This window comes from Oryza sativa, chromosome 2, assembly GCF_034140825.1.
Source record: "Oryza sativa Japonica Group chromosome 2, ASM3414082v1".
NCBI classification, from domain to species: Eukaryota; Viridiplantae; Streptophyta; class Magnoliopsida; order Poales; family Poaceae; genus Oryza; species Oryza sativa.
Genome location: NC_089036.1, coordinates 17,570,294 through 17,581,507, shown reverse-complemented (window position 1 = coordinate 17,581,507; position 11,214 = coordinate 17,570,294). Strand labels below are relative to the sequence as shown.

The following is an 11,214-nucleotide window of genomic DNA, read 5'->3' as shown; positions in this document are numbered from 1 at the left end:
TTTGTATAAATAAACTTTGTATCATATCGATATTGTAAAAAAAACGTATACATACATATATAAATATATACATAAGAGACTAGAGGAGGAAACCGCGTGGGGCGTGCCCCCGCACGACTGAGCGCATATTATGTGCCCCCTACACATATCGTCCTTATTTAAATTTATATGACATGGAAAGCATTTAGAAACAACAGCAAATCTCGACATTTTACATATTGTTACCGGGAGAAAAGACCTCATTAACCATCCTATCTAAGTTGACCCATGAGGTTCCACTAGGCACCACAGCCATGGCTGCCCTTTCCTTCCATTCCGTGGCACGCTGCCTCACCTCCTTGCCTTTGATCTCCTCTTCCATCACCTCCCTCACCATCCTCGCCACCTCTTCCCTCTCGATGTCGTCGCCGACCTCCACACCGACGCGCCACTCCGTGCAAGCGTACCGGCAGTTTGTCTGCTGATCGGCGGCCATCGGGTAGCACAGCATGGGTACGCCATTGGAGATGCCCTCGAGTACCGAGTTCCACCCGCAGTGCGTCAGGAACGCGCCGATGGCGTCGTGCCGGAGCACCGCCTCCTGCGGGCACCAGCTCGTCAAGTAACCCTTCCCCTTCGTCTTCTCCACGAACTCGGCTGGTAGCACGCCGGTGGGGCCGTCGCCGCCGGTGACCTTAGCTTGGTCGTCTCTGATCACCCACAGGAAGTCGTGGCCGCTGTCGGCCAGCCCCCATGCTAGCTCCACGAGCTGTGTGCTCGTCAAGTACACGATGCTGCCGAAGTTGACGTACAGGACGGAGCACGGGCGCTTGCGGCCGAGCCACTCGAGGCACCCACCGTCCTCCGGGCAGAGGCTGGCGGCGCTCAGGGCCGGCGTGTCTGGCGGGTCGGCGCCGGAAGCGACGACGTGTGATGCGGCGGTGAGCTGAGGGAGCGGGCCGACCGTGTAGATGGGCGGCAGGATGCGCGACATGGCGGCGACGACCTCGCCCTCCAGCGCGTCGAACGTGTTGAGGATGACGGCGGACGTGGCGGTGCGCAGGCACTCCATGGTGGACACGACGAAGGCCAGCACGGGGTCGTCGGTGTCCGTGGTTCGGACGAAGGAGAAGAAGTCGCGCAGGCGCATGTCCGCCGGCATCCCCGGCACCCAGTCGACCACCGTGCTGTCGAGGTAGCCATTGCTCAGCTTCTCAGCGTCTGCTCTTCGAGACAAGATCGATAGAAGTACTCGAGTAATTAACAAGATGCATCAATGGTGATGGAGAGTTGGAGTCCATGTCGTCTCGTACCTTTGAGTGGAATGATGCCTCTGTCGATGAGTTCCTTGCATTGGAGGAACGCCATGAGCCCGCAAGCGGACGTCGTCCAGAACGCGACGGCCGGGAGGCCCATCTCCCTGGCAGCGAGCAGGACGTGGTCGACGTCGGAGACGACGCAGGTGGCCGGTGCCCCCGAGGCGGCGGCCTCGTCGAGGATCTTCTTCAAGTGCGGGACGCAGGCCCCGATGGAGAAGAGCAGATCGCGGGGGTCGGACGGGCCGTCGTCGTCGTCATCCGACGGCAGGCCGTCGGGGACGGCGGCGAAGCAGAACCCCGGGGCGCCGGCGGCGAGCGCGCCCTCGCCGTGGGAGCGGATCACGCGGCGGCGGTTGCGCTCGGAGTGGACGAAGGTGACGCGGACGCCGCCCCTGGCGTGGAGGAGCTTGGCCAGGTGCAGCGCCGACGCGACGTGGCCCTGCACCGGGTACGGGAAGAACACCGCGTGGGCTGGCGACGCCGTCGGCATGGTCGATTGGACGGAGAAAGCGCGAGGTCGATCCGGTCTCTCTCCCGGTGGAGTTCAGGAGGTGTCTATCCACACATGAATGAATGCACGCGCCAGGTAGCTGGGACTTCGCTGCATGTGCACACACGATGATGAAATCGTCCCGTGGTTGCTGTCGAGTAGTAGTTTTTATATTTTGTACTGAAAAAAAAAATGACATGCGTTACAACGGGTGAATGCTATTTTAGTCTAATTCACTATGGGAATTTACTTTATATTTTTTTTACAATATCATGAGCTGTAATTAGAAAGTCTAATCAATTTAAGTTAGCATAAAAGTTTTTTAAAGAGATTTCTTATGCGACTCCTTCCGTATTTCTAGAAATGAAAGAATTTAAAAACCAACTCAAATATGTATATGTATTTTTAAAAATAATTAAACTTCAAAACCGACTCAAACACGGACGACGTAGCAAATTACCGGTAAAAACATCTTTAATTTTTATAATAGTAGAGATATCGATATAGATTGACACCGTACAAAATGCTTGTGGGCCCTTTGCATGCGCAGTAACCTTTTGTTTCTTTTACAGAAAAAGGGGGCATTTATTTTGTATACTTGAATAGGTATTAAATATGAATTGAGATGAGGGAGGAAAGGTAGAGAGAGTTTTTGATAGAGTAGGTCAATTTGGCCCAGGAGAGAATCGAATAATAGGTGTAAAAGAAGGAGGATGGTGGGAATCGAATAATAGGTGTAAAAGAATGAGGATGGTGGGAATCAAACCATGGTGGCCTGAGTGGAGACTTGCTTCCTTAACCAGATAGACAGGCTGTAACTTGTGCTTAGTGATTACATGAAAAGGTACATATTCTATATCAATGGTCCGACCTGACTATTAAACGGATTAAAATGGATTAAATGGATTTTAGCGAGGTGAGTGGGATGACGGATTAAAAAACATACCCGGAAACCTTACTTATTTTATAATTAGGTATAGATATGACAGCCCGCATATTTCTAATCAAGCTCGTGTTTCAGCTAGACATTTTTTTTATCGAAATGCCGTATTTATAATTCCGTAATCTGAGAGGTTGTTTACTCTACCACTCTACGTATGACATTACTTCTTATCAACTTAACTAGCTAGCTAGCGTTTGGTTAATACCATAACTATAATGTATCATATTTTTGGGGAAATTGGGTCCACTGGAACTAGGTGATCATTGATCAAATGTGGTAGGTAGTAGGGTGTGGCACCCTTTTATCGGGGCAGCCGACCCTAATAAAATTTTATAATTTCTTATCAAAATACTATTTATATTTGAATTTGGCTTTACATCACTTACGGCTCTTTTGGATTGTAGGATTTTCATAGGAAAAATTGAGGATTGCAATCCATAGAAATTTTTCTTACACATGCCATTTGGAACAAAGGATTTGAACTCACCAAATTCCTATGGATTGAGTTCCTATACACCAATTCCATTGGAAAATAGACAATGAGCTCTAACCTCTTCTTTTTTTTTCTATGGGAATATGTGAATGATGTAAATTTTGTGATGCATATGTGCTGAAATGGGGAATATGTGATATTGGGGTGCCTGGCATATATCTGTAATGCTTCTGTTTTTCAGATGACATGGCTAGCAAATCTTGAGGCCAGCCAATATTTTGAATTTGCTTTTTTTAAAAAAATTTCACCTCATCACTGACGAGTCATAACAAAAAGCCATTACAGGTGACCTCATTTGTGACGGCTTTGATACTAGACCCCGTCAAAGGTCATATACCTGTGACGAGCCGAATATAACGCACCCGTCAAGGTAAGTTACCTGTGACGGGTTGTAACCTTGCATTGGGGTGTATTACGATTGAATTTAGCACTGCGCAGGATTATATCACTGTACCCATAGCTACTCTTAACATGTTTGACTGTCGCACTTCACTAGATGCAGCACCATGCCAAGAGTATAGAACTTTTCTCCTACTTCAATTTACTACACTCCACGTTTGTGTTGAGCCTATCAGCTCTCCATACCAGCGCAGTACTACATGCGCCTGGAATGCACTTTATTGACATTCATAGGGTTTATATCATCTCCCATCCTACTACTACGTAACCATGTGAAGCATAATAAACTTGATAAGGTACTAGGTTTAGCCCGTCTTAAGATGGATCTATGGTCGACACCGTATATAGGGTTCTCTTATACAAGTGAGGGGGTGATTAGTCCCTTATATTTATACACCATATATAGAGAGCCCTGACTTGCCATCATTATCAATCATCACATCCCTGAGCTCCCCCCCCCATCCACCATACTAATATCCCGTCGATCTCCATCATCGGTTTGCCAATCATATCATCATAGTCAATGTTATTATTAAAAAAAATATAGTTCGATGCAATACTAGGTTTTTAAGTTGAAATAGTATCATCTATCAACATGATCAAAACAGAGACTTGCCTGAGTTTATGTAGTTGGAACCAAACTCTAACCTTTTTCATGCATTTTATCTATTATTATATACTAAAAGTCCATTAAACTTTCTACAAACGCTTCTAAGCCGCCACATGGCTCCTACAAACGCTCCAATACCACCACGTGGCGCTCTAACAAATTATAGAAATTCCGAGAAAAGAAACAAACATCTGACCATGGATTTTCACTTAACACGGTGGACCCATCGTTTCACACCATTAGATGTATCTTATGTTAAAAAAAAAAAACCCACCCGTATCCCCTCCGTCACATACATACCCAACGTGTACCCCCCCCCCCCCCCCCCCCCCCCCGGGAAAGACTGGTTGGCGAACGTTCGCCGTTAGCTTCTCTCACGAATGGGTTGAAGACGGGAGATCGTTATGTGCTTTTTTTTCATTTTTTTTTCGTACGTTATTTCCGTAAGTCTTCATCTCATCGGTTTTTTATTTTTCTTTTTTTTTCTCGTACGTTTTTCTTGCAACCCATGATATTAGCGGCTTTCTGTTTTTTTTCTTCAGATTCTTTTCAGATTTCCTTTTTCCATTATAGTTTTTTCTAACTGGAAATTTTCTATATGAACTATTTCCGCGAAAAATTTCCACCTATAGACCTTTTATATAAAAAGTTTATATATATAAATTTTATGTAAAAAAGTTTATATATATAGATTTTATATATATAAAGTTTATATATAGAGATCTTATGTATATAAAGTTTATATATAGAGATAGATTTTATCTATATAAACTTTACATAGATATTATATTTGTAAATAGAAACTTTACTGGATATTCATTCCAAACAAACTGAAATCCGAAAAAAGATAAAAGCATATGCACGAGTTAGTTATAACTAAAACGAAAAAATAGGTGAAAATAATTAGGTGTGTGATTTTTTTTTCTTGCGTCATTAGAGACGTGATTAAGAAAGGATGAGGATTTGTAACTGTTCGCGTGATTCTCTAGTCGCGAAGGTTAGCGAACTAGGCCCAACCCCCCCCCCCCCCCCACCACCACCTCGTCTCTCCTTTCTTCCATTTATAGGAAGCAAAAAATTTTATATTAAAAATATTAATCTATTATATAGTAAAAATCTATTAAACTTTATAGAAACACTCTTAAGCCATCACGTGGTGATCTTACAAATACTTATACGCCGTCACATGACACTGTTTAATCTCACCGTCGATTTTCACTTAAATTGGTGGATCCGATATTTTATATCATTAGATTAGATGTATTACTTAAAAAAACTAATAATTTCCTCACGTATATTGTGGGCCGGAATAAGAAACCAAACAAAATACTCCGTGTACGTACGTACGTACGACTGGAAAATAAAAGATGAAGCTTTACCTACTGTTCATAGGCGAAAGAAAACATACGTACGGACTTACGATAAAAACGATAAATAAAAAAAACATACGTACGTAGTGCCATTGAAAAAATACGATGGGTACCCACGAACTATTATGGTCGACCGAATTACCCCCATAAACCCGAAAGCCACATATATTTCACTCTCAACTATTAATACCGGACGAATTACCCGTTGTCTCAACCCGGAGTGGTTTTGATCTTACGTGGCAGTCCAGTCAGCATTTTCTAAAAAATAAAATTGGTGGGACCCACCTATCATATCTTCCCCTCCCCTTCCCCTTCTCTCACTTTCTTATCCCTCCACGTCTGTCAATCAGCAAGGCTGGTGTCAACAAGCGGCAGGGCAAAGGAGCAGCGGCGGAGGCGGCTAGGGGCGACGAGCAGTGGAGGCGGCTCCTCCTCAGCATCAGTCAGTGCGCGCCTACTTGACGGCCGCGTGGCTTCTCCACGGCCTCCACCAGCACGTGAAGAGGACAACAACAGTGGGGCGGAGGAGCTTGAGTGGCGGAGGCGGCGAGCGGTGGAGGCGGCTCCTCCTCGACTATCTCAACTGCCACATGCGCACTCCGATGGATGCCGTCGTGTAACACCCTGAAAATTCGACCAACGAAATCAAAACACCAAAAATACGGATTTTCAAAAACTTTTTAAGTAATAAATTGCATCATGCCGATTTTATTCGCCTATTTCATTGGATTTTGATCTCGGAATTTATTAATCGCGAATAATGAATAACTAACTAGGAATAAACCCTAAAAATCAAGTTGGCTAAATAAATAATTAAAATATAAATTAAAATAAAGATTAGGTGGGATTGGAAATAAATAAAATATTATCGCGACCATATTAGCAATAATTAAATTTTAGTACGATGGAATGAGAATTAACCCTAATTAAAAATTCAAATAAATTATATAAACAAAATATGAGTGATATTAAATTAGGGTGAATTTTTAGTTAGGATAACACAAATATGGAGTAAACTTCATTTATGCAAAAAATTAGAATTTATAGGGCTATATTTAAATAGAAAATGGGCTAAAATGGGATAAATAGGAAAAGTTACTGTTCATTGCGGCATAGGTGTTCGATCGTGGTCCCCCTAGCCCCGCCCCCTCCCCTGCCGCGTGCGCCGCGTCGCCCCCCGTCGCGCGCGCCGCCGCCGCTGCCGCGCTGTCACCGTCGCGTCGCCGTCGGCCTCGCGCCTCGAGCCGCCGCGCGCCCGTCCCCTCTCGCCTGCGCCCCGCCGCGCGGCCGTCCCCTCGCCGTCGCCCTGCGCCGCTGCCGCGCCGCCCGTTCCATCGTGCCGAGCCCCGTGCCGCCGCGCGCGTCGCGTCGCCCCGCCTGTCACGCCGCTCGCTCGCCACCCGCCACGTCGCCGTCCCATCGCCGCGCGCCGTCACCATCGCCGCGTCGAGCCCCACGCCACCCGTCGCGTCGCTCGTCTAGAGCCCCGCACCGCCGCCCGTCGCATCGCCGCTCTGAGCCCCGCGCCGCCATCGAGTCGCCGCCCGCACGTCGCCGTCGTCCCGCCCCGAGCGCCGCCATCGCGTCGCCATTACGCCGCCGCCCCTCCCCCTCTCCTTCTCCCCTCTCTACAAATACCCCCCCCTCTCTCCATTTTCCCCCACCCCATCTCACCCTTCCTCCCCTATTCCCTCTCCACTGCGCCGCCGCTCTCGTGCCACCGCGCTGCCGTTCCCGTGCTGCCGCGCCGCCGCTCTCGTGCCACCGTGCCGCCGCTCCCGCGCCGCCGTGCGCCACCGTCGTCGCCGCTGCCGCCGCCGGTGAGCCGCCCTCCTTCCCCCTCGCGTCCACCACCGCCGCCGCTCGGGTGGGAGAGAGCCGAGAGAGAGAGGGAGAGGAAAAGAGAGGCCGGCAGAGAGAAAAAGAGAGAAAGAGAGAAAAGAAAGAAAAAGAGAAAGAAAAAGGAAGAAAGAGAGAAGAGAGAATGGAGAAAAAGAAAAGGAAAAATAAATAGAAAATTAGGAAGAAATTAAGGAGGTTAATAGTTTAAGAAAATCTAAAATAATTAGAATTTAATTATAGATTAATTATGGTCATAGAATTGCAAAATTTAATATAAATTATAGATTATTCTTGGTAATTTCTAAAAGAAATCAACTCGCGGTAGTAGTTTAGATGTAATTAACGACTAAACAATTAGATGAATTTTTATAGACTATTATAGATTAGTTTTGGATAATCTCTATAAGTAATCGATTCACGGTAGAAGTTCGAATTTAATCACTAGAAATTTTAGATAGGAATTTTAGACGTATATTATATTTAATCGGTTAGTCATAGGCTAAATTATATCGTATAATATTATAAGATAATTTTTGGATACCGTCGGATATTTAGCTCGCGATAGAAAATTCCTAACTATTATATGGATATAATGCTCGGGTAGATTAAATTAAAAACTTATGCTAACAAAATATTTATACCCGCAAAATAGTTTAGGATGTATAAATCGAAATTGGATTTGCCCTAGTTCGCAAATAGTAAAGTTAATATAAAAGAATCAACTTTCGCATTCAACTTCCATTTGGATTTATTTGGGTCTTTATTTGAATTTTAACCGAATTCAAATCGTTTCTTCGCACGTAATTTTAGAGCCCGAGGGAGTTGCGGATCCAAGCGAGGACCAAGAACCGCAAGACTTTGAGCAAGGCAAGTCATCACTATCCCTTGAACATGTTGATCCTAATTGCGAAATTATTTTGTTTATAAATAAAATTGCATGCAATGATGAACATCCTACTTGTGTATATACCATGCCTTGATTATTAGTTACCCTTATTCCTTCATAACCATGTTTACATATGAGTCCCTAGTCAATTATGACAATTGCTTAGAAATGCTATTCTAGAATTATGCATACTCATATTTATCAAATGCTAAATGCTTGGGCAATTACCTTTGGGAAGGTAATTGAGATGCGGCATGTGGAGACATGAGCACCACATTGCCAAGAAATTGATGACATGATTTGGGAAAGGAAAATAAAATGAAAACAACGGTTTTCGACTGGAGCGGACGGAGGATTTGGGTGGTATCTGGAAAAGGCTAGTACCATCCCCGGTCAATTAAGGACCGAGCCATGAAGTTAAGCATGAAACGACCCCCCATACAACCGTACTTCTCGAATGGGTATAGACCTAGCGGATTAGATAGCCGAGCGAAGGCAGTATCCCTGCATAGATGGTTCACCCCTGAGTGAGGCAGGTGCGCTACGGTGGGGCAGCCGTTGAGGTAGGGCCGAGAGGCGTGCTCTACATCGGTGTCGCCATTGGTAGGACTGCCATGAGTGTGTGAGAGAGAGAACTTAACTTGAACCATAATTTAATATGTGTGTAAGACTTCTCTTTCCCGGGAGCGCCAGAACTCCTCTCACTACTAGAAACATGGACGCCTAGAGTGCATGAGGATTTAACTTCATGGAGCGGGTACTGCCAATGCGAGGTTATCGAAAAGCTTTGCCGTGACGTGTCTCATGTGTTGGGACGAGGCTCATGTGTTGGGCAGTCGCAGAGTGCGGGTAAAGTGTACATCCACTGCAGTGTGAGTAAACCAAATCTATTCGAATAGCCGTGCTTGCGGTTATTGAGCACCGGGACATGTATTACACTTGGCTAGACTCTAAATTCTTTAACTTGTGTGGGATGGGATATTACATGATGATTTTTTTTTATGCTGATGGAGCCACTTCCTGAGAGGCGGGAATGTGGACGTCCTCAGAAAACCATGACGACTCAATGGCGGAAAGCTATCCTTGGGATCACAATGGATGGTGGACAGAACCGTCGTTGTTTAATGTGAACATTGGTATTAAAACTTGATCAGTCTATGCTAGGTCTTAGGCTTGTGAAAAGAATTACAAAATTTGCTTTGCGCAGAAGAACCATAGCCATCCTTTGAATTCCTCTGTCATGTGCATTATTGCTGTGGTGGCTTGCTGAGTACGGTTGGTACTCACCCTTGCAATATTCAAACTTAATCAGAGGCCGGAGATAAAGCTTCGGAGGATCCCTATGCCTATTACCAGGAGGGTGATGAGGACGATGGCGCTCAGTAGGTCTTAGTTACGGTCGTTGCCTGTGGCAATGGCGTGCCGCTGCCTTAACTCCGCTGCCTTACCTACTTCTGTTTTTGGAATGTATTCCGGACCGCTCGGTCCGATGATTTAAGACTGTGCCTGTGGGCTTATGATGTAATAATTCGTACTAGACTCTCGTGTATGTGCACTTGATATTTCAGCTATGAGTTCGTGTATACCAGACTACTTGATCCAGGGAAATGGTACGGTTTACACGATTGATTCCTGTTATAAAAACGGGGGTCTACAGAGCTGGTATCAGAGCCATACGACTGTAGGAAAAGACCAAAAGGCACCCCACCCCTTTTCTAAGTTGGCCAAGGGAGAAATTCCCATTTAGTAATACTTTCAAAAATAAAAATGCTATGTTTACAAAACTCGGTACGATTTTCATCTTACTCTTAACTATTTTCTTTACAAAACAAGTTTTACTCTCAACTGACTTTGGGTTTTTCTTAAAATTAGATGGCAGATCCGGATTCACCCGCCACCTGGGAGATGGGCGTACCCCGCTCAGAGGGATACGTCATTGAGCTACACCGGCTGATAAGGCGTCTGCGATACCCCAGATTTCCGATCTACCGAGTGAGACAGTGTGGATCTGTTTGGGAGGCTCGGGTCGAGGTCCACACCAGAGTTCCTTCAGAGTTAGACTACAGCTTCCCGACACGCCACCGTCGCGACTTGCCGGAGATCGCGATGCAGGATGCTGCCCGGGAGGCCTTCCTCCGACTTAGCTCTATCCACCGAGCTGAGTTGGCGAGTACTGAGTTTGCTCACCACCCGTTTCGAGAGGAGGGCAACTCCGTCTGCACAGTTCAGGACACACCTTGCTGCTACAGCCCGATAATGACCCGACTGTCACGATGGGCTGAGGCTGTGGACGACTTCTACGAGGAGGCCCTGTTGGAGATTGACGATCAGCAGAGACGTGTGGGTATGGCTCTAGTAGCTCTTCTCTTCTCTTTCGTAAGCTTTGTACTTTTATTAGAATACTCTTCTTTATACATTTATGGTATTGAAATACTTTCTAAGTATATAAATGCCAACTTTACATTATGTTCGTGTTATACTGATTATACTGCTAGCTTATTTGGGAGATGCATTGGTACGGATATAGTGTTTGCTTATGCAATTACTCTATGTCATGACAATGATATTAGAGTAGTATCTAGTAGTTTAGGCGTAGTGTCTAGATTACGGGCAAATAGCGAAAGAATGTTTCAGTTCACTGCAACATTTGATCCATACATAGTGAAACATTGCGGGTATACTAAACGAAACATTTTTCGATGGAACAAAAAATAAAACTAATTCTGAGGGTTTCCAAAATATGTGGGTTTTTTGTTGCAATAGAGTATCTCAAATCACTGCAACATTAGATATATAAATAGTGAAACATTGTGAGTACATTAGGTGAAACTTTTTGGTGGAACAAAAAAATAAAACAAATTCCCTTAATAGGGGTTTCCAAAA

General features: G+C 45.2%; 1 protein-coding gene across 1 annotated transcript; it reads right to left on the bottom strand.

Moving 5' to 3' along the window:
* On the bottom strand, nucleotides 1-1,932 carry LOC4329386 ((R)-mandelonitrile beta-glucosyltransferase). The gene is made up of 2 exons (XM_015767808.3): nucleotides 1,293-1,932; nucleotides 1-1,200 (listed from the first exon to the last, which is right to left on the bottom strand). Exons 1-2 carry the CDS (start codon nucleotides 1,786-1,788, stop codon nucleotides 212-214), a joined length of 1,485 nt encoding a protein of 494 aa, XP_015623294.1. The 5' UTR covers nucleotides 1,789-1,932; the 3' UTR covers nucleotides 1-211.
* Between the last annotated feature and the right edge of the window lie 9,282 nt (nucleotides 1,933-11,214).

Excerpts from the sequence above, each read along its gene's own strand:
- LOC4329386 (XM_015767808.3), bottom strand. The coding sequence starts at position 1,788 with ATGCCGACGGCGTCGCCAGCCCACGCGGTGTTCTTCCCGTACCCGGTG. Across the intron at positions 1,201-1,292 it reads AGGCATCATTCCACTCAAAG|ACGCTGAGAAGCTGAGCAAT; the intron begins GTACGAGACGAC and ends CTCGAAGAGCAG.